The 26918-nt window shown below is 37.1% G+C and overlaps 1 protein-coding gene across 3 annotated transcripts in view; it reads left to right on the top strand.

Annotated features, from left to right (window-relative positions):
- Positions 1 to 26918, top strand: part of DIAPH2 (diaphanous related formin 2) — an 843900-nt gene that overhangs the window by 336112 nt on the left and 480870 nt on the right. For all 3 annotated transcript variants that reach the window (XM_033107889.1, XM_033107880.1, XM_033107870.1), the window contains one exon: positions 24886 to 24987. In XM_033107889.1, the coding sequence (XP_032963780.1) occupies positions 24886 to 24987 (102 nt within the window). The remainder of the gene's footprint in view (positions 1 to 24885; positions 24988 to 26918) is intronic.

The raw sequence follows: 26918 nt of genomic DNA, 5'->3' as shown, positions 1-26918 counted from the left end.
ACCCCCCCCCCCAAAAAAAAAAAGGGAAATGTTCTTGTTAAATTGAAAATGGAGTCATCTTTGGACTTTATTCAAATATTTCAGTTTTGTGAAAGCATACAAAGATGTTCACGTAGCTTAAGGGAGCAGAACTTTGTTATGCTCTTTGAGTGTTACATTAAACTAGATCATTGCCTCAGGATCCTACTTAATATGTCCATCTGATTTATGATATTTTTGTAGTCCTTTTTCTTTGATTTGTCTCGTCTTTGGAAAACTTGGCATTTACTTGTGTTTCATTTTTTACACTGTCTCAGTGATTAGTTGTGCATTCATTACTCTCAGTAGTATTACTTGCTGAATTTAAAGCAGATTATGTAGAATATTGTGTTTTGAATTTACAGTTGTGGTGTGAAGGAAGTAACATGGGTGGTAGATATACAGAACGTTTTTTTAGTAAAGTATTAATTTCCATGAATTATTTTTTTTTGTTATTATCCCCTTTTTTAACATATTGTTTTAAATTAAATTTATTGGGGTGACAATGGTTAGTAAAATTGCATAGGTTTCAAGTGTGCATTTCTGTAATATGTCATCTATATGTCACATTGTGTGCTCATCACCCAGAATTTCCATAAATTCTTAAAGCACTATATTTAGTTTCAGTCTTATGTTATTCCCAGAATAACATGAATGTTAAATATACTCTCATTCTTATTTTTATTATTAATTTAAAGAGACTTTAAATTTTTATAGCAAATCACATTTCTCCCTTTCTGGCCATCTATCATATGATTAAGGTAATATTGAAGACTGATTAGAATATTTAAGTTATTAAGATTTTAATTCTAATTGTACAATCTCCCTTGGCAGGATTGTTAACTTTTATGATACAGGAGGATAGGCATTCATCAGAGACATTTATTTATTTTCTTTTATGAGCGAGGCTGTACAATTTGCATTTTTCCAGGTGGTGTTGGGAATATATGACTAGATCACACAGCTGCTGGCTTGGTAGGTTTGGGGAGCATGCTTAGCAGCTGCTTTGCCGAATCTGGAATTTCAAGTATTCTCACATACATCTAGAGACACAGATACCTCTTCTCTGGTTTAGCATTTCAGATAATGTCTGTATCTTTGGCATCTTGGTGGTATATGACTGTCTTGCTTTTTTCCCTGCTTTTTTGGTCCCTGTTTTTCTGACATTTTAATAACTTAGAGAATATAGCTACCATAACCTTTGAATTAGATGGACATTTCTATTAACTATCTGAATATATTTTTAAGGATAATGTGGGATTTCTGTAATTAGTGCAGTAGGTTACCTACAAGACAGAAAATGAAAACTGCAGTCAGCCTCATTTTCCATGGCTCATTTCTGTAGTAAAATCCCCTGTCGGGGCTAAAGAAGTATCATTTTCCCATTTCATCTGAGACGATCCAGCATGTGAAGAACTTGGGTCAACCTGATATGTTTTATCCTTTACCTCATTAGGTGCTTTGAGTAAGGGTAAAAGCTGACAGACCCCAAGGATTTGGGATGCTCACGGTTCAGTTTACAGGCTGCCATGTAGCGATTCCTGGGTATGTGCTTATTAAAGCCGATTTATTGGGTAATTCAAACAATGTTTCTTAAGCTACATGGAAGCTACTTTGTTAAGTATTGTGAGATCTCCAGAGATGGCTTAGTGGACTTGGACCCTTATATCTAGGAACTTAATGTTCAAAAGCAAGAAATGCACAGAACTAATAGGACATACCAAATATATAATAGTCCTACAGGTGAGATTGAGGTGAAGTGGTGCTGGTTTGAAGTGGACAAGGGAAAGGGAAGATAGTGGAAGACATCATGAAAGTGAAGGCAATTTAGCTGGGCTTTTAAGGATGGATGAGATTCGGGCTTTTACTAATGTGACTGAGAGGGCAAAAAAGATGTTTTCAGTAGAACTAATTGTATGTTGAAAACCCTGGAGCTTTCCCCAGGCAACAGCAGGCCTGCGACGTGGCTAGACTGAAGAGTGCATGTTGGAGAAACTGGAGTGTAACATCAGAGGAAATGGCAGAAAATAGTGTTAGAAATGTATGTTTAAACGAGATTATGAGGGCCTTTAAATGCTAGACCAAGAAATTCAGAGTTCAATTGATAAGAAATTTGGAAGGATTGAGGGGTCTTAGGAGACTGACATGAGCAAAGCTTTTTAGGGAAATTTAGTAGAGCCTTGTAAGGTGAGAGGGCCCACGGGGCCTGAATGGAAATGCTTCCTTTAAGTTAGAATCCCGAGGACTAGAGAGCTTACTATCGTTGCCTAGTAGGGTACAGGGAAGAGTTAAAGACCCTGGAATTTTAAGACTATGTGAATGGTAAAATGGCAATACTTTTACATTTTAACATAACTTAGGGAGGAAAAGAAAGAGGAAGAGCAGACTCAGAGGAAGATGACAAGCTGATTTTGGAAACCCCGAGATTGGGTTGCTAGTAATTAACTTCCAGGAGGAACTATCCAGTAGGCATCCAGTCTAGTCTTGTGCCAAAAGTCTTTTGAAGTATATTCCTGGGAGTGAAATTGATGGGTCACAGGGTGTGTACATCATCAACAAAACTAGTGTTGTTATTGAAGCTGTTTTATGAATTCATTATTTGTTTCGATCTGCCCCCGTTTTTACCTCTTTCTTTGCTCAACATGCCTTGGTATATTTTCGAACTTTCTTCTGTGATCATTTTCCTTCATTGAAGTACCCCCTTGATATTTTCTTTTAGTGAATATCTCTCGGCAAACTTCTAGGTTTTGGTTTGTTTGAAAGTGCCTTTTTTTTTTAAAAATCTCTTTTTGAAATATATTTTGTTTGTCTGTTGTAGGTTATTATTTTTTTTCTCAACGCATTGATGATATCATTCCCTAATTTTGGCTTCTGTTTTTGTCGATAAGTTAGCTCTCACTCTATATGTGCTCCTTTTAAGGTAATGTCTTTTCTGTGTATTGGATCTTAAGATCACCCATTTATCTTTGGTATGAAGGAGTTTGCATCACTATGTTCAGGTGTTGATTTTATTTATCCTACTTGGGATTTTTTCAGCTTCCTGAATCTTTTGTATTTATGTCTTTCTGGAATGCTGGAAAATTGTCAGTCCATATCTCCTCAAATATTGCCTCTGCCCCACTCTGCCTTTTCTGACCTGCTGGAAATTGGATTATAGAAATTATGCCTTATCACTCTATGCTACATTTCTCTTTAACCTGTCTTGCATGTTTTCTGTTTATCTGTAAGTGATATACTCTGGAAATTTTCTGCTGCCATATCTTTTACTTCACGAAACTCTCTTAAGCTCTGTTTCTTTTGCTGCCAAGCCCACCCTCTGAATTTTCAATTTTTAATTATTACCTTTTGTTTTTCTTTAGTTTAAGAAATTTCATTTGGTTCTTTCCCAGATTTTCTTAGCCATTTTAATATGTCGTGCTCTTTACTAATAATTTCAATCTCTTTGTATTTCTTTAAACATATTAAACATACTTATTGTTTCTTATACTTTTCAGGCCTCATGTACAGGTTACTATCCTTCCGAGGAGATTCGTGTTAGTGTTTGCTAGGTTGCTACCAACCTAAGATCATGTCAAAATTTTGGCTCAAGTTTCCTTAAACTCTTGTGGAAGTGTGAATTCTGGCTGTATGAGGACTGACTTTTGATTGCAAATTCTCCAAGAAGATTTTTAACTTTCACCATTTAGCACCAAGATTTTGATATGGGCAGTTTTCTTGATGGGCCCTCTTGGGGGATGGGCAAGTTTATTTCAAATTTACCATTAAACTGAGTTGTAGTCCTCTGAGGTTTATAGAGCCAGGTTTATAGAGCCATTTGCTGTTACTGTTTCCGCTTTGATCAGGCCCTGGACTTGGTTTCCATTCCCTCCATACTTGAGGTCTTGAAAACTGAAACTCAGGAACATCTGGGTTTAGCACATTCACTCAAAGTCAAAGCCGGCTCTACTGATGTGCGCCTCTCTGAATTGTTCTTCATTTAGGTTTTGGCCTCCAGGTATTCCTTACTTTCTTGCCAGATTATCAATGCCTTTTAACACATTTTTAAAACGTTTATGACATTTAGTTCTTTTCAGTGGGAGGGGAGTAAGTCGGGGTAGGTATTCTACCATACTTTCAGAAACAGAAGTTCAGGTGACCCATTTTTATGTGGGCCTGTGACATCTCATAATGTGTTTATTCTTAGGTTGCAGTTTCCTAAACATGAGACATTGGTCCTTGAATACAAAAATCATGGTGCCCAATCTTTCCTGATCCAAATTAGTTACTAATATTTATTTTTATAATGGGAAAATTATTATAACCACCTCTTGAAGAATCAGAGTGACGCAAGAGGCGATTTCAGGGGCAAGAACTGTGTTCTGCCAGTAGTTACAGTTTCTAGTCCCTCTTGCACAGAATTCTCCCCCTCCCCATTCACAAAAGAAATTTTGAAAATGTGAGGGGGAGGACGAAGAAAAAAAAATCAATGCAGTGCACACAGAGCAGTATCTTACTAATGGTCCCTCAATGATAAATGCATGTGTGCTTCTGTGGGTATGTGTGTATGGTTTCTGATTTTTCAGCTCAGAACTGGAGGGCACTGAGTACAAGCTGCCTGCATATGCTTTCTCCAGGCTCTAGAAGCACTCACAGAGGCACTGCTTATCATGTAGACTGACTTGACACAAGGATTTTTGCCACAGGAAAGTCTGTCTTAGTTGTTATCTGCCACCAATAATTGGTTTTTATCAGGGGAACACATATGCCAGCTGTTAAGTTTCATGCCAGTGATGGAAATAGAAAACATAAATATCATAGAATCACCATTATTAAATGCAATATACAGCAATGAATGACTGTCGCATCTTTAATGCAAGGGTGACGTCTAGGAACTATGGAGAGGCAGCAATATAGTACTTTCATTCAATTCAGCAAACATTTTTTTTTTCAATGCCTCTTATGTACCAAATTGATACTAGTTTCTGGTGATACAAACGTGGCTGATGGCTTTAAGAAGCTCACCCTTCATTGGGGCGCTGGATATCTAAACTAATGATAATGCAGTGTATTAAGTGCTATATCCATGCTAGGAACAAAAAAAACTGTAGAGGCCAGAAGAGGAAGTAATTCATTCTGCTTGGAAGAGTTCAGGAAGGCATCCTAGAGGAGATGGTATTTTAATCCAGCCAAATGTGTCAGGCTGAGAAGGAGTAGGGTATAAAGAGCTTTCAGCAAAGACATACAGGCTTAGAGTTTCCTGACTGTTTTCAGGAATGGTGAGTACTCTGGTGTGGCTGGAATATTGGGGTACTCAGGGGCTATTACTTTTCATTTCCAGCCTGGTTTTGAAAGACCCCGAATGCCATGCTTATTACTTAAGCTTTATCCTATAGGTAAGGAAAATATTAATTATAAATGAAGCATCGTAATATTTTTAAAAGGTTAACCCAGTAATGAATGTGTAGGAGAAATTAGAGTGAATAGAATAAAAAAAAAATGCAAAACGAAAATCCAGGAGACTACTGTAAATTCATAGCACTTCCATACACCTTCGTACATTGTTGTAGGTTTTCATCTGGTCCCCCTCATAACAGAGGTTGTGTTTTCATCATTTTTATATTCACGTTTCCTACTGTAGTGCATAGCTGTAGAATAAATGGATGAATCGATGAATGGTTCTAAGCAATAATTGTTGAAGGCTCTGAAAAAGGCAATAGAAATGGAGGTGGAATTTTGTGCGCGACAGGTAGGCTTAGAGAGAGAAGAGTCAAAGATGACTTGCTGTTTTCTTACTTGTTTGATATGTATATTGGGTCATAGTCCCTTTAACCAATGTAGGGAACAGACAGACCACTTTTCACATTACTGGCAATAAGTTCACGTTGGAACGTCTTTATTTGAAGGTCCTGTGAAAGAGGTAAGAAATTGGGTTTATGAATCTGAAGCTCAGGAGGAAGGTCTTTATTAGTACTTTCCTGTCTGGAAGTGTATGATCTTATGGATATACGAGGCCGGACAATTAAGTTCCGAACTCATCCTAGAAAAAGTGCTACATACCTCATTGCTGCATATCACTTCGGTCACCTTCTAAGTCCTCCCCTTGGGGAGCTATGCACTACACCAGCACCTAGTCCACCCTTCAAAGCAATTTTAGAGCTCTTTTTCTGGAATTGCCATCAGAGCTGTCGTTGTATTACCCTTGATGTCCTGAATGTCATCAAAATGTCTTCCTTTCAATGCTTCCTTTATCTTCGGGTAAAGAAAGAAGTCATTGGGGGCCAGATCAGGTGAGCAGGGAGGGTGTTCCAATACAGTTATTTGTTTACTGGCTAAAACCTCCCTCACAGACAGTATCATGTGAGCTGGTGCATTGTCGTGATGCAAGAGCCATGAATTGTTAGAGAAAAGTTCAGGTTGTCTAACTTTTTCCCGCAGCCTTTTCAGCACTTCCAATTAGTAAGCTTGGTTAACTGTTTGTCCAGTTTGTACAAATTCCTAATGAATAATCCCTCTGATATCAAAAAAAGGTTAGCAGCTTTGTTGCAACAAGTTCTCGAACTTAATTGTCAGACCTCATATATGTAACACATGTATTAATATAGATTTGGAAGAGAGCAAGATAACCTGTCTCTGATGTTAAATAATTTCGGATTGAAGCAATAGGACTGTTTCTAGGAAGGAGGGAAGAGAACAAAGAACACATTTCTCATCTAATAGAGTGGTGTTCTCATTCCTCAAGTGATCGGCTTGAAGTAGTTTTTTTCATTATGTGTGTTTATGCATTTCAGTTTCATTGATTACATGCTTTAAAAGGTTTTAATGTGGCCAAGTATTGAGGATGTAGCTGTGAGAGCCTTTATGTGGTGGTAAACTTCAGCATTTAATAACTGCTGAAAATGCAGTGTCTACTCTCTTATTGTATTTGACAGGTTTTTTGTTATTGTTTTGATTCTTTTTATTTTGCCAAGAGGTAACTCATTCCCAAAGGTATTTTATGCCAGGGAAATTTTATTCCACTTTGTATAGAAGGCTAGGTTTTATATTATCTTTTGAGTGTGCATTTTTACTGTGGATTATAAATTACTGGAATTACTTAAGCAAAATTCATACTGCGATTCTTTATTTTGCATCTGATAGTAGCCATATGCCTTAGAAAGCTAGTCCAGAAAACTGCCAGCAAATAATCATCCTTGCCTTTAGGAAACGGTGAAGTCAGTATATCGTGCTTTTATTACCATTAAATGTATCAGTGGATATACTCATTGATTCATTTCTGTTAGTGTTGTTAAACCAGATTTTTCCTTTATCATCTGTAGCGATGTAATTGGGTATGTCTGATAAGCTTACCTGTAACTTTCCAGAACCCCATTTCTTTGTGCAACACTCTTGGTTAGAGTGTATGTATACAGTACTTGTAGAATGATCGTTGGGGCGTATTGAATAGGAGTTGGCATTTATGGAGGTTCCTAAGTGCCGGTCGTTCTGCGTTACGTTTTACACGTGATAGTTCATTTAATGAAATGATAGGTAAACCCGCTGAGGAGTGTCAGCTTGCTGTAGTGGAAGGAATATGGGCTGGAAAGCTCTACTGCTCTGAGTTTGAATCCCAGATTGATTCCTTGTTAGATGGACCAAGTTAGGTCACTGCCCTGAGCCTAAGTGTTTATATAGTCCAAATGGGATATTTACCTTGAAGAGTTATTATGATAATGAAGGGATGGAGATTTATAATCTAAAGTACCCATTAAATAGATAATATAATAATCAACATCATTAATAGTGACTGATATTAGAAAAAAATTAAAAGTTTGATTTTCTTTGGACGTTATTACTAAATGTTAATTCAGGCACAGCATCCAGAGACATAGGAAGGAATAAGCCATCGCCTTTTAAATAAAACCTAAAACAAAAATGCAATTGAAATGTTCATTTGGCAATCATGTTAGATACCATAGGTTTCTTAAGGCAGTGAATATTTCCTGGAACTCCTTTACTTCCTAGCGTGACACCTTGTCCCCTAGTAGGAGCTTAATTGTTTCTTTAATTATATTGCATTCAAATTGTTTGAGATAGCACGCATTTGTCACTAAATTGACCCAGCAAACAGTATTCTTTCCTTTGAATATTTTCTCTTAATAAAACAACAAATGCAGTCAGGACGTTGAGAAAGCCACCTGCTGTGTTGTTGGTTGGCCACCTAGCTGATCCATCTGTACTTGGTGTAGAAGGAATCTTCCATAACTACCGTTAGGTCTACATATGGTCAGATTTCACACCTTTAGGACACCGTGGGTAATTGGGTGACAGCCAGTTTATTTCCTTCAGCTAATGTTGTAGATAAACACTTCATATTTTAGTTAAGCCCTGGTATGACAGAATTAAATAGTGTTGTGATCTTCATCAGCAGTTTGTTATTCAGTAACTTTTGTATTCCAATTAAAATGGCATAGGCTACTGCTTCTGGAGCTTTTACCGTTGAACAAACCAATTTTATTCATTTGCTGACTTATATAGATGGAGTTATTATGTTTCTTTGCCATAGATGTTGACAGGGCCGTACGGGCCATGCTCGTTGTCTAAGCATTTAGTTCTCTAAACAATAATTTTGTGCCCAGTTCGCTTGGCACTGCTGCATACTCCATTTCTATTCCGATAACCCTGAAAAATGCTATGTTGTCATTGGTAAAAAGAGGGCGTCGTTCTTGCTTATTCCCTTTGGGGACTCACTTTTGCTGGTTGATTTCATTAAGGAGCGATTCCAGGAAGCTTTGGGCCATTGTATCACCTTGTCTTATTCCATTATAGATATTGATGCAACGTGGATCGCTGAACAGTATAATCTCTTTTGCACAGTTTCTATTGATCCTGTCCAGTAAGTCATTGTATGCTGGGCTTGTTCTGAAATCATTTGGAGAATAAAAGCTGTTCTTGATTTTGACAGGTGCCTTCTTATGCAAAGCTGGGATTCAATCACATTGCTTCTGTCTCCTTCATATTATAGAGAAAGTTATTTTTCCTACTCAGCTTCTCAAAGGAGTGGTCTTTACTCACTGTTTCCATTCACTTCTTCCTTGCATCCTGTAATATGGCGCTTGTTGTCATTGCTCTCTTGCAATTGCTCTGTATGGCCTGAAATGGCCTGTTTTCTTCTGGTCCTATTTTTTTTTTTTTTTTTCCAGAACTTAGTCTATGCTTGAACTTCCTGGCTGTCGTTGACACTGTTGATGACTTTGTCTTACTGAAACATTTTTCTTTCTCACTGTGGGGACAATGCGTTCCCCTGTTTCTCACACCTTTTTGATTGTTCTTCTTGTCCTCTTAATTGGCTGTTCTTTCTTCTCTGTGTCCATGCCTTCGGGCCTCCTGCAGGGTCTAATCTTCTGTCTTGGATTCTTACTGTTCAATCACTGCTTAGGCTTTAGTTACTTCTTGAATACAGAAGGTCATCCAATTCTTCTTTCTCTTTCTGCGCCCTCATCATTTTTCCACTCTAATATTTCACATATTTTATTCACCGATATTTCTTGATTATCATAGTCTAGAGACTTTGGGAAGTGGGATGGAGGTGGGAAACAAAGTTGGACCAAACGTGTTGTTTTCCCTGTGAACTTGTAACTAAAGGAAGGCAATATGATGCATATATGAGCCTTAATTAAATAGGGCGGCATGTGGAAAGTACCTTATCAGTGATGGAGGTAGGCAAAGAATGTACTGGTAATTGGAGAAGCTTCATAGAGAAAGTGGTACTTTATTTGGGTCTTAATAGATACAGGTTTGACAGCTGAGGTGTGACGGGAGTCAAGCTCAAAGTATTTTGCAGTCATTCAGGGGTCCTGTCATACATTTTCTATTTTTAGGTAGACTTGTCCTAGGTAGACAATAGGCAGAAGTCACTTAAAATTACAACCTGTAATCTTTTCATCTATATTAAGCACACAGAATAACTGTGCCCACCACAACTCATATCATACTCATAACATTAAAATGCATATGTTTTGGATGTAGAACTTCTAGGGTGATTTTAAATAAAAGGAATGCCATTTCATTTTCTTTATTCACTTACTCCTGTTGTATCTTGTATGCCTCATTATTTTAAAAATAGTGCACCGGATATCAGATATGTAATCTCTGCTCCTTTAGATGTCTTATCAGATTTATTTCCATGAGATCTAAGTGGAAAGCTGGATATATTAGTGCTTCTTTCGCTCACTTCATGGATTGTCACACCCAACTTTGGAGTTCATGTTTTTTACCTGGTATTTTACTACAGTTTTCCAGTAAGAAATAGGAATCTATCATGTCTTATTAGCCGATTTGAAGCTTGTAATTTGATTATATGTCTTTATGACGCTTCTGTTCCAAATTTTATGTGTTGCCTTCCTGCTCTCTCTCTCTCCAGTCATAAGCGGGGCTTAAGTTCAGATTCGAAGCATTCTAGGTTAAAAGCAGAGGCACACTTTGGGGGCAGCCATGAGGAAAGCAGCAATGAGCCCCCATGGCGGTGGGACTGAAGTGGCTGGGGTGAAGTAAAGGCCAGCCTAATGACGAGCACAGCAGGTTGGAAATAGTTTGCTAGGAAAAAGAGTCAGCAGGTTGCTGTCCTGATCCAGTCAAATTTATTTGCTGTCTGAGACTAATAGCGGCTGCTTCTTACCTGGGTTATTACTGTCTCTTTTATTTTTCCTGTAAAACCTTAAATTCGAGGGATTTCTGATTTTTCTTTTTTTATACAATGCAGTTTCATTCTAATCTATATGAGATGTATTTTACTTTATATGGTAATAGCTCTATCTGCATTCTAGATTTCAGAGAATTTAGGGAGCCGTACATTGAGGATACAGTGTATATTTGAGTTTTGTTTTGCTCTGAGATTTAGTGTTTAATTGTAAATGTTGCTTTTATCTTACATATGCCTTTATAAACCATACAGGACCCTCGATTATCTACCTCTTGAGCTTCAAAATTAATAAAAGTTGCACAATAGGTAATTACCAATAATTCTACAATACATAACTAGGCTTATGTTCTTGTTTTATGGTATATCTTTTGCAGTTATATTAAAAATGCTCTACACCTCTGAATATAGTATTATTAAAAGATAGTTCTCACGGGAGTGAGTTTAACATAGCTGGGCCCTCATCCAAGAACATTTTTTTGAAGTTCTTGAAAGCTTACATTCCAAACTGTTTCTGGCATTTGGAAGCTCATTGTTAAACTGGAGCCACCTAACTATGATAGATTTAATCTCACACACACACACACACACACACACCAGTTACGGTTATCAATGACTGAACATCACACTAAGTACAAGTATTGAATTGGTTTCACAGAACTTGACTTAATTTACTTTGATAAACAACTTCCATACTGAACTCAGGTGATCATCATTCTTCTCATTGTCTATAGGTGGTATCAACATGTTACTAGCTGGCAACATAACTGAAATTGACCTTGCCATAAACAGAGTATTCCGTTTAGAAATATGTGCTTTGTGTTTGGTTTTTGAGATCTATTGGTCTAAGGCATACAAACTTTAAAATGGCTACATAGTGTGCAAAAGCAATGAAACCAAGCTACGGTGAGCTTGCTTAGCTTTTTGTCTAGCTCAACGATAGATTTTGGTTAGACTGAATCTTCCTGTTCTTGAGGACTCCAGTTTTTATGGAATAAAATAGTTTGTCTTTTCCTATTTTGCATATTCCAAGTCCTTAACCTACCCTGGTTATTTTCAGTCACTTGGTAGAACAGGGACATATTTACATCCAGCAAGGATAAATTTGTCTTGAACTACCTTACGCTTTTCTTTTCAATGGCAAATCATTGTTTTCTTCTTTGTTCTCTCTTCTAGCATTGTGATAACTGCATCTCTAAAAGGGGAGAGAGGCAATGGTATTTGTTATCAATTTTAGTGTGTATTATGTACATTCATGTTTTTAATTAGTGCATAACATGCATTCTTATTTATTCCTAAAACTTCTGTGTACTTAGCAGAATGATAAATTATAGAAATATAGGGCAAGATCCTTGCCCTGAAGTTGATGAATGTTTTAAAAATAGAGTGTGCCTTGAGTATCCTTTGCTTTCTCTTTACTTGTCACTAAATCTCAATACTTGCCACTAAATGAGCTCAATTGTTGACCAAGTGTCACTTTCAGTGTTAGATTATAAACTTGAGACGAAATTACAAACAGGGCTTCCATGGGTTACTGTTGATATTCACACTTTTCAATTTGGGGAGTATTTATTGAGCTGTTAGGGTGTTGTATTATATGCATTAGAGCAGCTGTGGCCAACCTTCCTAATACCCAGAATTAGCTGAGGAGTTTTTACGAGATACAGGTTCTGAGGCTCTACCTATAGAGATTCTGACATTCTGATTCCATAGCTATGGGTATGTTCAAATCCAGATTACAAATGGATGAGAGCCTAGAGAAGCACAGAGGGATGGTGTCAAACATTCTGCATTCTTGGTAGCATAACACAGAGGGTGATAGACTGGGAAGAAAGAGGGTCATGAGTCTGTCCTAAACACAGTACAACTTTAAGCTTCTTTCAAGTTTGTTCTTATCACGTCTTTTCACATTTTCAAAATATCCTCATATGTTGCTTACCACTTTTAAATGGAAAGCTACCAACAGACTTCACTTGAATTTAAAAAAAAAAAAAGGCAGGATGAAAACTTCAGGTTACTCTGTCTCCTACCCTTCTCGAAACTTTTCTAATGCTTCCATTGCCTTCCACAGAATACACTGACTTCGTTTCTGAACTAAAGAAACTTACTGCTGAAAGATAAAATTGAAACCAGTTGGAATCCGAAAGGGGGAAACAGACTATGTAACTGTGGTTGTTTCCCATTGAGCTCAGCCGGCTACAAACCAAATTGAAATACTCAGTAGTATTTTTATGTCCATAAAGTAAGAGAACTGTATTATGTGAAATTCAAAGGTCTGATTTATATGCTTTTTACAGAACTCAGATTTTCATCTTAGCATAAACCAGTGTATCCCAAGTGAAGCATTACCAAACATTGTATAAGCTCCTTATGAGCTCTCATTCTACCCAGATATTGATGGGATGGTAAAAACTAAATTTATAATTTTATTAAGGCTGATTGGCTTTTAGGGTCATTTTACATGTAGACATTTGATAAAGTCATATGAGCATATATGGGGAATGAATAGGAGACAGTGGCTGTTTAGGATCGAAGCCTTGATCCCTGTGGGATTGATACATAAAAAAAGCATGAGGAGTATAAATGTACTTGATTATGTGAATGCTATTTGAAAAACAGAATTATCAATCAACAGTTCTAGTGAGATACTTCTAGATGTTATTCTGGAAGGAGAAGATTGAACACTTTCAAAGGTTGAAGCCAGAAGAAGTTGACCTTAATGGCAAAAGGAAGGGGATAAGGCACTGGACACGTATTGAGCACCTGTCATGTCGGGCCTTGGCAAACTCCAGAAGCCAAACCCAGCCCGTTTACAAAATCTAGTTTTGTAAATAATTTGCTATTCGAATGCCACCATGCTCATTTGTTCCTCACTGTCTATGGCTGCCTTCACGGGACAATGCCAGAGTTGAAGAGAGTTGCAACAGTGACTTGCATGACATACAAAGACTCCAGTCTTGATTATCTGTTCCTACTCAGAACTCCCACTTAACACAATTCCTGGAATTTGCCTCAACTGCTTTCAAGAGACTCTGCTGGTTCATTTCCGGGGCCTACGGGGGTGGAGGTCATCTTGACTCATCAGCTAATGTTTTTTGGCTTGAGCTTCCTCATCAAGCCTGTGCGTTTTGTGAGCCTATTTCTCCACCTTTCACAAGCATTTTTTAGATCTCACGACTTCTCTGAACCCTTTGATCCCTGACATAATCTCAAAGCCTCTCATTCTAGTTCTTCATTCACAAGTTATTTTAAGAAATCAGTTTTCAAGGCTGGACCGTGTGGGAACACGTACCCCAAGCCAGTCCTCCACCTCTCGTCCTCTTCTTCACCTTCCTGTCAAACATTAAAAAATTAATAACACTCAGCACCTCTTATAGGGGTTACTGACCACTGAACTCTGAATTCCACTTTGGGTAAGCGGGGATGCCAACCTAGTGTAGAAAAAGAAACCATGGCTTTGATTTATACTCTAGAAAGTGCAGCAAAGCATTTGGTGAGGCCACAAGGAAGAACTCTATGAGAGATTTTAAACCATGGGGTGTGTTCAGCATCTCTACTGGACCCGCTTATCTTGAATTATTTAGTAACAAATATATGGGAGGCAACTGTGACTCTCCCTCTGTATCTGTGTAGAATGGGGGAAAGCTGTGTCAAGAGCACAGAATTTGGGGTCAGACAGCCTGGGATTGTATCCCAGTCCTGCCACTTAACTTTTCTATGAGATCTTTTGCAGGTTTCTGGGGACCTATTTGTAAAAGAGGAATAATAATACTGTTATGGACTGAATGTTTGTGTCTCCTCAAAATGTATGTATTGGAGCCCTACCTCCCTGTGTGGCTGTATTTGGAAGTGGGGCCTCCGAGGAAGTAATGAAGGTTAAATGAGATCATAAACATGGGGACCCTGATCCCATAGGATTAGTGTCCTTGTAAGAAGAGGCACCGGAGAGCTGGCTCATTCTCTCTCTGTCCTGCGCATGCACCAGGGAAAGGCCATGTGAGCACAAAGCGAGATGGTGGCTGCCTATAAGCCAAGAGAATAGTCTTGAGGGTGAAACCTACCTTGCCAGCACCTTGATCTTGAGCACGCCAGGCTGCTGAACTGTGAGAAAGTTCTGTTGTTTAAGCTACACAGTCTGTGGTAGTTTGTTACGGCGTCCTGAGCAGACTAATACAAATACCTATCTTGCACCGTTAATAGGAAAATCCATCCAGCGCAGTGCCTGGTGGTGGTTGTATGTATACTCTTAATAATTACGTGTACCCAGTATTTTCCCAACTCATGAGAGTCTGGAAATAGAAATAAAATTACAGAAACTGTAGTTCGAGTAATGTACCTGAATTGGTCTTGCAGGAGCTCGTCCTCTCGTGTTCTCCCCAGCTGGTTTATGAATTCTCCCGGGGAGGCCTACTTGTTTGTGTATCTAGGTAGCACTTGACTTTTATAGACTTCGCCTTCAGACTATCCTTTGCAGATATCATAATTCATTGAAACTCTTATTTAAGTTGCCTTTTGTACAATGAATTCAGGCATTTTTACAGACATGACAGTGCTGTATACCAAGCAACAGTTCTGGTTTTGTAGCATCGCTATTTTTGTCTATACAGGAAATATGTTTGTGCAGGTATTTTAATATTTTATTGCAATTTGACTTTCTTTTATAAATCATAAGTGGTGAATAAGAAAATGAATATGTTGATACTGGTGATAAGAAATATGGGCATCAGACATAGTAAATTGTGAAGAAGATGGAATTTGTTAGGCACATGAATCTTTAAGCCCCCCACTGTCATAGCATATAGATATGTTATTAAAATTTTGCATGTTTGAGTTTCACTTCCACATTCCGGTAACCTCTATGACTAGGCTGCCATTTGGTGTGTGTCACTTTGTTCCTTCTCTGCGTTGTCTGTTGATTATGCTACTTGAAGCCTTGGCTACATTTCTACGCTGCAACCTGAGCTGCACGAAATACTTTCTTGCCAACTTGTGCCCTAGGGCATTCCTGTACATTTCATATATTAGAGACCTCTTAGTGGTGAAAGCCTTTTGTTTCTTGTTTTATTGTTCTACTAATTTTTGAGTTGATAATATATTTACATGGTTGAAAATCCAAGAGGCACAAAAATAGCATGGTGTGAAATTTCCTCCTCTCACTTCTGTCTCTCAGTTGCTGAATTCCCTCCCATAAGTAACTAATGTAATAAATTTCCTGTAAATCTTCCCAGAAACATTTTATGCATATACCAGCAAATACATATAAATATTCCTTCCTCTTTTTTCCCATAAATGGTAGTATGTCCTGAGCAGTCTTGTGTACCTTCTTTGCTTCATTTAATGATACTTATTGAAGATCATTCCGTAAAGAGCATCCTCGATCTTGAATATAGCAGCGGAACAGTCCACTGAGTGGGCATATCGTGGATTAATCAAGCAGTCTTCTCATGATGAGCTTTTGGGTCATTTCAAATCTTCTGCTATTATAAACAATGCCTAATATACCATAATTAATTAAAGTTGTTTCCAATTGATGAACATTTATAATCTTTTGCTTAATAGTACTTGAATACATACTCTTAATACATCAATCATTGGGCACAAATGAGAATATATATATGTAGAATAAATGCCAAAATGATTGGAGTGCCTGTTCTTTTCCAGGCACAATTCTAGGTGCTAGTATACCCTGAATAAAACAGTCACAGATCCCTCTTTTTAAGAGAGGTTACATCAACATGGAGAGCATAGACAGTAAATAAGACATATACCTTGTTTCCCCTAAAATAAGACCTAGCCGGACAGTCAGCTCTACTGCGTCTTTTGGAGCAAAAATTAATATAAGACCTGCTCTTGTTTTACTATAATCTGAGACCCGGTCTTATAATATAATATAATATAATATAATATAATATAATATAATATAATATAATATAATATCAAATAATGCCGGGTCTTGTATTAATTTTTGCTCCAAAAGATGCATTAGGGCTGATTGTCCGGCCAGGTCTTGTTTTCGGGGAAACAGGCGATTATGTTAGATGGTAATAATTGCTATGGAGAAAAATGAAGCAGGCCAAGGGGGAAAAGAGAGCCAAAAAGGAGGGGTTGCTGTTTTGAACCACATCATCATAGAAAGGATTCTATAAGAAAGTGACATTGAACCAAGGTCTGAAAGAAGTGAGGGAAGGTCTGGAGATGAAATAACATCAAGTGCAGACGTTGTGCTGTGGGAGTTGTTCTGGTATATTTGAAGAACAACAAGGAAGCTAGTATGGCTGGAATAGACTGGATGGGAGGAAAGTAGTAGGAAGTGAGGTCAGAGAGGCTAAGGAGGGGATATGAAATATGAAGTAGGACATATTAGACTACTGTAAAGACTTTGGTTTTTACTGTGAATAAGACAGGAAGCCACTGGAGGGTTTTGAACATAGGACTGACATTAATTAATTAATTGACAGGAACGAGTGAAGAAGGCCAAAGGCTGAATGGAGACTGCTTATTAGGCTTCTGCAATAACCTAGGCTAGAAGTAATGGTTGTATGAAACCCTTAGGTAGAAGTGGAGGTGATGAGAAGTGGTACAATACTGGATTTGCCACCAGTGGGGTGTGGCCTGTGAGAGAGTAGAATCAATGATGATTCCAGTTTCTTGTTATTCTTCTTCTTGTTGTTCTCCTTCACCGTCTCCTTCTCCTCCTTCTTCTTCCTGTCCCCGCCTCCTTCCTACTCCTCTCCCCACTCCTCCTCCTTTCCTTGAACAATTAGGATTGTGTTGCCATTTATTGAGAAGAAGACTAAAAAGCAGGTTTGGGAGTAACGTAAGGAGTTTGGTTTGGGATGTACTACATCTGAGATGCTTATTAGATAATCAAGTGGAAATACCCAGAAGGTGTGATGTTTCTCTAAGGATACATAGTTTCCCAGTGGTCTTTGATGTGCATAAATCTTCGGGGAGATCTACCACATTGACTTTCTTCTAGATATGCTCAGGTAATACCTGAAACCCAGGCTGAAAAATCCTACATTGTCAAATTGAGACACTGGCTACAAATATTTTGGGGCCTTACTTTGTTCAGTCTTGCTTAGCAAGGTTAACTGCATTCTGCATTAAACTACATTGTGTGCAGGATTGTACCAATCTGAGATGGACCACATTATAAAAAGTAAAGCCTAGGTAGGATGAATATCCAAAGTGTATTCTCAACAAGAAATGGCCTGTTAGCCTAGTGGTACTGGGTTTTAGCATTGGAATATGGGTTGTTATGCTTTTCTTAGTATTCCTCTGTATTCGACACACGTAATCCTTGAGGTTTTTGCTGGATTTGTTGATTTGTGACAGGAAATAGGAAACGTAACATCATGGGAGCTTCTCCGAGTGCAAGAGGTGGCCCACAAAATCTCAGTCCATACTTACAAAGCCAGAGCCAACCTGCAGGTAAAGGGATTAGCTATAGCTTGAGTCAGGTACCTCACATGGGTTAAACGGTTAACAAGAATTTCCATAACCTCACTTGTCAAATATGGTATTTCAGTGATCACTTCAAACAAGGGAAATTCTCCCTAAAACCTCTGAGATGGCTTTATTTGTCCTTCCTAAAATATACATTACCTGCTGAGCTACTGAGGCCCAATTGAAAATATCCGACATTAGCTAGTGCACGTTGTTAAACATAGTGCTCTGGTGATATTTAGCAGTGTTCAGTAATTGGCTTAATGAACAGGTGTATCAGTATATTAGTTATGCAGATGTTAATTTGCAGTAACACGTGCTGCCTGATTTGGGGGGTTCTTGTCTAAACTACAACCAGTAAGATTTGTTCCTTAATTAGGAAATCGTTACAAAGTATGCGTGTGTGATTCCCACCATTAGAACCATTACTCTTGTTTAATGTGCTGTAAACTTTGGGAACACTCCAGGTAATGCCATTCCTATGGCTTCAGGTACTATGCAGGTGTCAGAATGAAAGCTGCCTTTCTGTGGGGTGCCGTAGTTAGCGTACAGCTGTAGGCAACACAGAGAGGGGACGTTTCCCAGCTGTAATGTGCATAAGAGGAGACAGAGATGCCTCAGCTTTGCCTCTCAAGGTTTGGTAAACAAATGTGTTATTCCTCACGAAATGGATTCAGAAACAATTGAAAACAAAATCGTGCTTGCTTACCCAACTGACTAATCTTTACCTGTAGTTTTTGTTATTCTCTCCTCTATTGTTTCTGATTCCTAGCTACACGTGGTCCTTGGGATTGCCAAGGCGAACGGTTTATGAAAAGGGATGTGTATATTTAATTCAGTCATATCATTTTTATTTTTATGTTGAAAACAGTGGAAATTTGCAAAGGCAGTTAGAGCACACACCCGTGTACCAGCCTCCCAGAGTGAACACATATTAACATTTACTCATATTTACTGCATCTCTTCGCTTTTAAAGAAATAAAACATTAGAGATAAAGTGGAAGTTTCCAGATTCTGCTTATTCCAGTGTCACTTTGCTCCTCCAAGACAAGCACGGTCAATAAAAGACAAGCACTGTCAATAATCTCCTGAGTATCTATCTACTCCATGCATTTATAATTTGGCTATATGTATACTCTCTCTATATATACTCATCTATAAGCAATACCACACGTAAGATTAGTCTGTTTTATTTTTTATTGAGGTGAATGCTATTTATAGTGTGTGCATCATTTTCCACCACGTTTGTTTTTCCATTCAGCATTGTTTTTGGGATCTGTCTTTGTTGAAATCTTTAGCTCTAATATAGGCATTGTGAGTGCTGGGTTGTAGTTCATTATGTGAATATCCCACGATTTGTTGATCCATTCCATCACCCCTGACACATGGGTTGTTTCCAGTTTTTATTCTCTTCTAAACATTGCTGCAGTGAACATCCTTGTCCTCGATCAGTTGACCTGAAAGCGGAAGGATTGGGTTATACTTATGGTAAGCACATCTTACATATATTAGATGTTCATGAATGTGTATGTTAAGGTTGTTGTCCTAACTTTTACTGCCGTTGTTGGCACAAATTCTTACTTCTCAGCCACCTCCTCCATACTTAGTGTTGGGAGACTTTTTTGTTATTTCCAATTTGATGACTTTTAAATAGTATTTTATTGGTTGTTTTCATTTGCATGTTCTTGATTCTGGGAGGGCTGAGCATCTTTTTATTCTTTGCTATACGATCTTGGGCAAATGACTCAATTTTTTTGTTCGTTAGTTTGCTCCTTTGTCAAATGACAATGGTAATACCTACTATAATATGAGGTGACATAAAAATTAAAAGATTTCCAGGCACAGAGCAGATATTTAATAAACGTTGATTTTGGTGGTGATTGTGTTGGTTGGTTGTGGTCACGACTAGTACCACTACCACTATTATTGTTGTGGGTATTATTACCCTTTCCTCTTTGGCCCATTTTTCACTTGTGTTTGTGCAATATTTCCAGAAATGCAAGGATAAAGATGATTTTTAAAAAGAGTGGAAAATAGCAATTAAATTAAAAAATCATCACAGTTATCACACACAGAAAATATAGTAGAATTTCCCTGCCTGCCGTGTCACATTTGCACTCGTTTTAACATTGAGTTATTAATTGAAGTGAAAGTAACTATTTCAACTAATCCGTGAAAAAAATATTTCTGTATAGTTAGAATCACTTGTGGAATTGTATACATGTGGATAAAATATGTATTTATGCAGGGTGATCACAATTTTTATATTAGCTTTATTTACCCTGGCTTTGTGCATTTAGTGGAAAGCGTCATACTTTTACTTCTCCACATCATTTTTATAATATGTTGTAGCACATCAGTTGATGCTGATTCAAAGATACACTATTCTCTAATGTGGAACTATGGCTTCCAATAACGAAAAGAGAATTTGCCGAGTGATGTGCATGTATTAATTTAAGTTATGTTGTCATTGATAAAGAAAATTACAAATATTAGATATCTTGGAGACACATAATTAGTCGTTTTCGTATGACCATGTATTTAAGAGTATGAGTAGACGTTTTAGTCATGTGTAGCATTGTATGCTCATGCTAGGCTAACATATAGTATAGGTGTTCATGAAGTATGTACTGAATGAATGAATGAATGAATGAATGAATCGTATTGATGCTGACTTTAGGAATCAGTCTTTCTCACTGGACTTTCGAGATAAAGTGGTTATAAAAATTTGTTATGATTTATGGTTAGTTATCACTATGTAAATCATTCAGTATTACCCATTTGTAATATCTTCATATTTGCTACAAATTACAAATATCTTGTCACATGTCCTATGTATCCATTGGGATAGCAGAAATTAATAGATTTCTGAACATTGCCTAAATTAGATTAGGGAAAGAATATAACCATGTTTGCTTTATTTATGCTGATGAGCATCCCTCAGATGTAAAGGAATACATTTATAGTACAATTGCACGTAAAATTCCATGTATTAAAGGAAATAGAAGAATACTCAGTGGGCCTTTTATCTTAGATAATTAGTATCTTGACGTTAACGACTCTTCAATAATAATACAATGTCTTACTACATTATTATCTTTATGCAGACAGTATCTTATAATTTTCATTATTATTTGGTCGATTAGCAGTACCCACTGATGCACTCAAATTAATTTAATCAATTGGATTCAAAGCCAGTGGCTGTATGGGTTCTCGTTTGCACAGAGAGAGATCGCATTTGACTAGACGCCTAACTATGAACCTGAGGACCATAGGGCCATCGATGAGGAAATCAGTTCTTAAAGTTTTTGTATTGAGGCTTAAAATCTTTTCAGTCGCATCCAAATAATTACAGAATTCTGTACTTTAAGTTTCTAAATTATTTTTAGTGTTATGAGCACATGTAACATCAGATGTGCCCTCTTTTTAAGTGCACCGTATGTTAGCTATAGGCACAATGTTGTACTGCAGATCTCTTGAACTTCTTGTATAACTGCAACTTGATTCCAGTTGAACAGCAGCTCCCCATTTCCCCCACCCTCCAGCCCCTGGCAACCACCATTCTACTCTTTGTTGCTATGAATTTGGCACTTTAAATGCCTCATATCCGTAAGTAGAATCAGGTCCTTCTGTGAGTCTCTTATTACATACACTTCCTGTCCTCCAGGTCCATCTACGTTGTTGCCATGTGGTGCGATTTCCTCCTTTTTTAAGGCTGAATAATATTCCATTGTACGTGTGTGTAATATGTAGATATGTGTGTATGCATTATACATTTTCCTTATCCATTCTTTCGTTAGTGGACATGCAGGCTGTTTCCATATCTGGGCTGTTGTGAATAATGCTGCAGTAAATATAGGCAAACAGATATCTCTTTGAGATTCTGATTTCGATTATTTTGGATTATGTACCCAGAAGTGGTATTGCCGGGTCATATGGCAATGCTGTTTTTAATTATTTGAAGAATCGCCATACTTATTTTTAGAGAGGCTGTACCATTTTATATTCCTACCAACAGTGTACAAGGGTTTCAGTTTCTCCACATCCTCACCAACACTTATCTTTTGTTTTGTTTTTCTTTGTTGTTTTTTTTTAATAATATTTATCTTAACAGATGTGAGGTGATATCTTATTTTGGTTTTGATTTGCATTTCCTTGTTGATTAGTGATGTTGAACAGATTTTCATATATATGTTGGCCATTTGTATGTCTTTGGAGAATATCTCTTCAAGTTTTAATCAAGTTATGGAATTGTCCATTTTAAAATCAAGTTATGGAATAGTTAAGATTTGTAAGCATTGGAAACATGGAATAAAAGCATCTTAGGACAAGTGGCATTTTGTAGTCATTATGAAAGCAGGGGATTTTTAATATACTTGTCTGAAGGCTTTAATACTGTTTGGGGAAGTTTTATATAATATTGCCTCTCTTCAAATTCTCTATTTATCTAAGCCTGTGTTTGTGATTGGTGAGGAGTGCTTCTAAAGACAAGAAAGCCAAAGGCAATCATAGCCACTGGTCAGTACCTGTTGATCATGGCTAAAACATGATTGTTTCGGAAAGCCTGTCTAGGTAACGGACTCTTTTAAACTAGCTTTGCTCTAGTAATTCTCGGAACAGCAGTGCCCACTCATGGAATTCTTACCATTTCTTGAACCTAGGATAAAGCCAAATTGCATAATACAAGGAAAGTGTATTAGGATTCCAAAACAAAACTGTGAACTCAAGGTATTGAAGACATCAAGTCTTCATTTTAAACAACTAGTTCACTTAAAGAGGGGAGAGGTTGAAATACATTTTAATCAAAGCAGTGCAGAAATATGAAGGCATATAAAATGAGCATTGTGTATGCCTGGGTTACTCACGAGTCTGCTAGTTTTCAGCCTGTTAATATATCCTTTGTTCAACAGCATTTTTATTCTATATATGCTTGGTTAGCCAGTCTCCCATAGTGGGGCTTAGAGGCGTACCGAGAGCTGAGGACAGTTTTCTTGGCTATGTCTTTGACTGGGTTAAAATTACTGAATGATTCTAGGAATAAGTTCGATATGATTCAGATTTTTTTTTTTAATTGACAGTGGGAATGACTCTTGGCCTGTCATTTCTTTATATACAGTTGTCTTAAGCCGGGACTGCCTGAAAATTAAAATAAGATTCTGATTATTTCATAGGAAAGATCCTTTGAGGAACATCCTTTGATGATTTTAAAAGAACTACATTAAGTCATTTTTCTTCCAGTAGTAGCGATAACTCTACAGTGTTAAGTAAACATGACAAACTGCTTGTCGTCTCTCCTAAGATTATGATATTCAAGTGTAATCATCTAGTCTGCTTAGACTCTGCATCACTTTAGATTGGTCATATCAGTAAAGCTTAGAACTAACTGTTAGGACTTTAATTATTCAGACAATTTATTTTATCTGTTATTTTTATAGTAAGTTTATTTAATTTTCACCTATTTTGCACCATTGAAATAAAGGGGGTCTCAGTGGACTTGCAGTATTTTGATGCATTCTATAACATGTCTAGAAAGTTTTCCAGATGCTAACATCTTTGAACGCATAGCCTAGCAAAAATGTACTGTGGTTGTGTGTTGATTTTCCTCTAAAGAAAACCGATAACTCATTTGTGATCTCCTTAAAACAGATGAGGTAAATTAAAATAGCAAAAGTAATTATTGCCTCAAAATGAAGTTATATTTTTTAAAAGTAATAAAGAAACAGCGATGTTATGGCCATATGATTTAGCGATGAAGTTTAGAAGCGTGAGTTTGGGGGCAAGAACCTATCACTCTACTTACCTGGGAAAAAAAATGGTGGCTTTCCTTTTCTTATATGTTTTCATGGTCCCATTACCTACAACTCTATTTTTATATTAGAAGAGGTAAACTGCCAACACATGAGTACAATGGTAGCTGTAGAATTTCTGCATAGGGAGGGTTTAGGGATTTTACATAAGCTTCATTTTCATAGCAGACAGTCGCATTGTTTTTCACATTGGTTTTTGGAAGCGCTTATTTGAGGTGAGGGCTGATGGAGGTAATGGGAGCTAAAGCCACTCCTCACAGTTTCAGGTCATTTTAACTGTTTGCAACTAGAGGGTTACCTTGTGAATACAGCAGAATTCTGTCTTTTGTTCTAAGAAGCAGATAGTACTAAAAAATGGTGAGGGAGACAAATCTAACTTACTCAAAAGACCATGGCTTTGAGGTTGGTTAATAATGTGTATGCAAAGAGGTGCTAGCATTGTGCAACTTGTAAGTGGCTCATTTCTATTCTTCAGAGCTGTCTCAGCAGGAATTTTTATATGGCAACCTGTGTAGCCGTTAAAGTTACCTTAGGTACTTTAAAGCAATTTCACTGAATGGAAGACATGCCTAAGTTTTAACATAATTTAGTACAAATGCATTTCTTTTTTCTCATTTAGTCCAAATTAGGGAGATTTTACTACATATTTAATTCTATTGCTGCTTGTAGGTACCTGGTAAAGGACTAATTAATGTTGCACATTAGTTAAGAAGAAGTAATTGATTTTTGGTTCCATTTGGCGTATCTTTTCTGCTTAAGTGCTGATATTTAATTTGTAGGGAAATGTCTAAACAGGTCTATATTTTTGTGTTTATTCTCTTCCTAGAACTAATGAAATAAACACATTTATTGATTTTGGCATGAGCTTTATTAATGTAGTTAATATGCCTTACTAATGTTATTTCGTGCATTTGGATTTGTACCATTATTGTTTATGAATCAACATTTTTCTTTCAGTTCAAAAGAATGTAGAAGCTTCAGAGGAAAAGAAGAGCCTACCTGCAAAGAAGAGAGTGAAAGAGTTGAGAGTTTTGGATGCCAAAACAGCCCAGAATCTGTGTATGTGATATTTCCTGTGTAGGGGGCAGGGTGGTGATGGTGGTGGTGAGAGTGGGTTGTTGAATTTACAGAGGGTGCCAGAAAATGGATACACATTTTCAAAAAGGAAAAAAAACGTATTAAAATTGCAATACAATGAATGACACTAGCATTCATCTGATTAATGCCATCCTTTGAGAAAATGTCACACTACACATTGCTACCATAACTCAACTTCAAAAAGTAATACATAGATAACATCTCTTAAGATGTGTACATTTTTTTGCACCCTGCTATTTAAACAAAGTTGTAACTTCCTTGAGCAGGTATATTTAGCACCTGCTAGAAACAGGATTCCGTGTAAACATGATTTGGTTTGCCTTTTTGTCATTACGCCAGAATGGAGGCCATCGTAATTTAGCTTTGGTTAGGCTAGATGAAATTTATGAATAATATACGCATTGTTAGAGGACACAGTGAGACATAAGGCAGAGTTGAAAAGACTGTTATTTGTTTTTCCTTCTGCGTAGGCATGGTAGTGATAGTCTTAAAGTATTCACTGCTCACATTGGGCAAATCCTTTCACTGCTGTTCCTTTATATTTGAAGTAACTGTGATGTGAGCTAGTTAAATTGTTAACCACTGCACTTTAAAACTGGTTACTGAACCTTAAAACCTTTAACAAACCAGTCAGCCATTAAGTATGCTTTTGCTAAAGCAGCTTGGACAGTTAAAGCCATCGTTATTTAAGTAGGCCTTAAGTTTTACTTGACGAATTCTCCCCTTTGTATTGAATTCAGCATTTTTTTTTTTGTCTCCACAGTAGACTGTGTTTATATTCTGAGGATACTAAAACACTATGCACAAGAAATTTCAACACACCAAGCATTTATAATTACGCAGAGAGATACCATAGGAGTTTATTTTGTTAAAGAATGTGCTGTAGGGAATCAGAGTAAAATAAACAATTCGTCATTCTGTCAGTAGAAATGTTACTGTCAGAAAAGCAGTCTCCTAATAGCTGTTGTGAATGTGTACATTGCTTACCTGACAGTACATTTTCTTTATAAAGTGGAGGGATGTTCAGTATTGTTTGAAAAACACAGTGTGATCTTTAATGGCTAGTTGATATCTGTCAACATTATTTATTTTGATTTTAGAGTTCTCATTTGGTGTTTATTTCTAGGTAATCATTTCCCTGGACAGTAAGGATGTTTTATTCTTTAGGTGCCAATGAAGTCATAAAGACCTTCCATGAAAAAAATTCTTAGGAATATATTCATGTTCTGCTGATAAGAACACACGAATGTTCTTTAAAAAGTAGTTTAGTGGAATGTATTGTTTGAAAAACACTTTCTAAGTAAGTGTAAGCTTTTCTAGGTATAATTTGTTGAATTATTCCAATATGGCATAGTGAAAATTTAATTAAGAAAAAGTTGACAATGGAACTCGTGATTCAACATATAATGCAACTAGTGGTATACCACTCTGCAGGAATGCAGAGAACTTTGATGATCCAGACACTTTAATTGTTTCTAATATGGGTGAACTATAAAATGATTGATAGTTTTTTTTGTTTTTTTTTTTTGTATTTGGTTACTTTATTGTCATTCCTGAGAAGTACTGCGTTGGATGCATCTGACAATCTCCATACTAAATTCAGCATTGAATTAAAAGGCCAACTTGAAATCAAATCTCTAACTTTTCATGGGTTGTTTTGTATCAGCTCAATCCAAAATGCATAAACATGTAGTCATCAGTGCTATTAGCAGGAGTTTTATTTTGTATATAACTATGCGTGAAAACTGTAAACATTCGAGCCTGTGATAATAGGCCATTTTACCTGCCTGAGTAGTATAGTCCAGCCAATGGGAAGTATTTCTGTTTGTTCTTAACGCTGTAAATTAATATTAGTGACAGAAGTTTCACATTTTGAGTCTATGAAATGGGAA

The sequence above is a fragment of the Rhinolophus ferrumequinum genome, chromosome X (genome assembly GCF_004115265.2).
Source record: "Rhinolophus ferrumequinum isolate MPI-CBG mRhiFer1 chromosome X, mRhiFer1_v1.p, whole genome shotgun sequence".
Lineage (NCBI taxonomy): Eukaryota > Metazoa > Chordata > Mammalia > Chiroptera > Rhinolophidae > Rhinolophus > Rhinolophus ferrumequinum.
The sequence above is the reverse complement of the archived record's forward strand: the minus strand, read 5'-3'. Positions and strand labels throughout refer to the sequence as shown.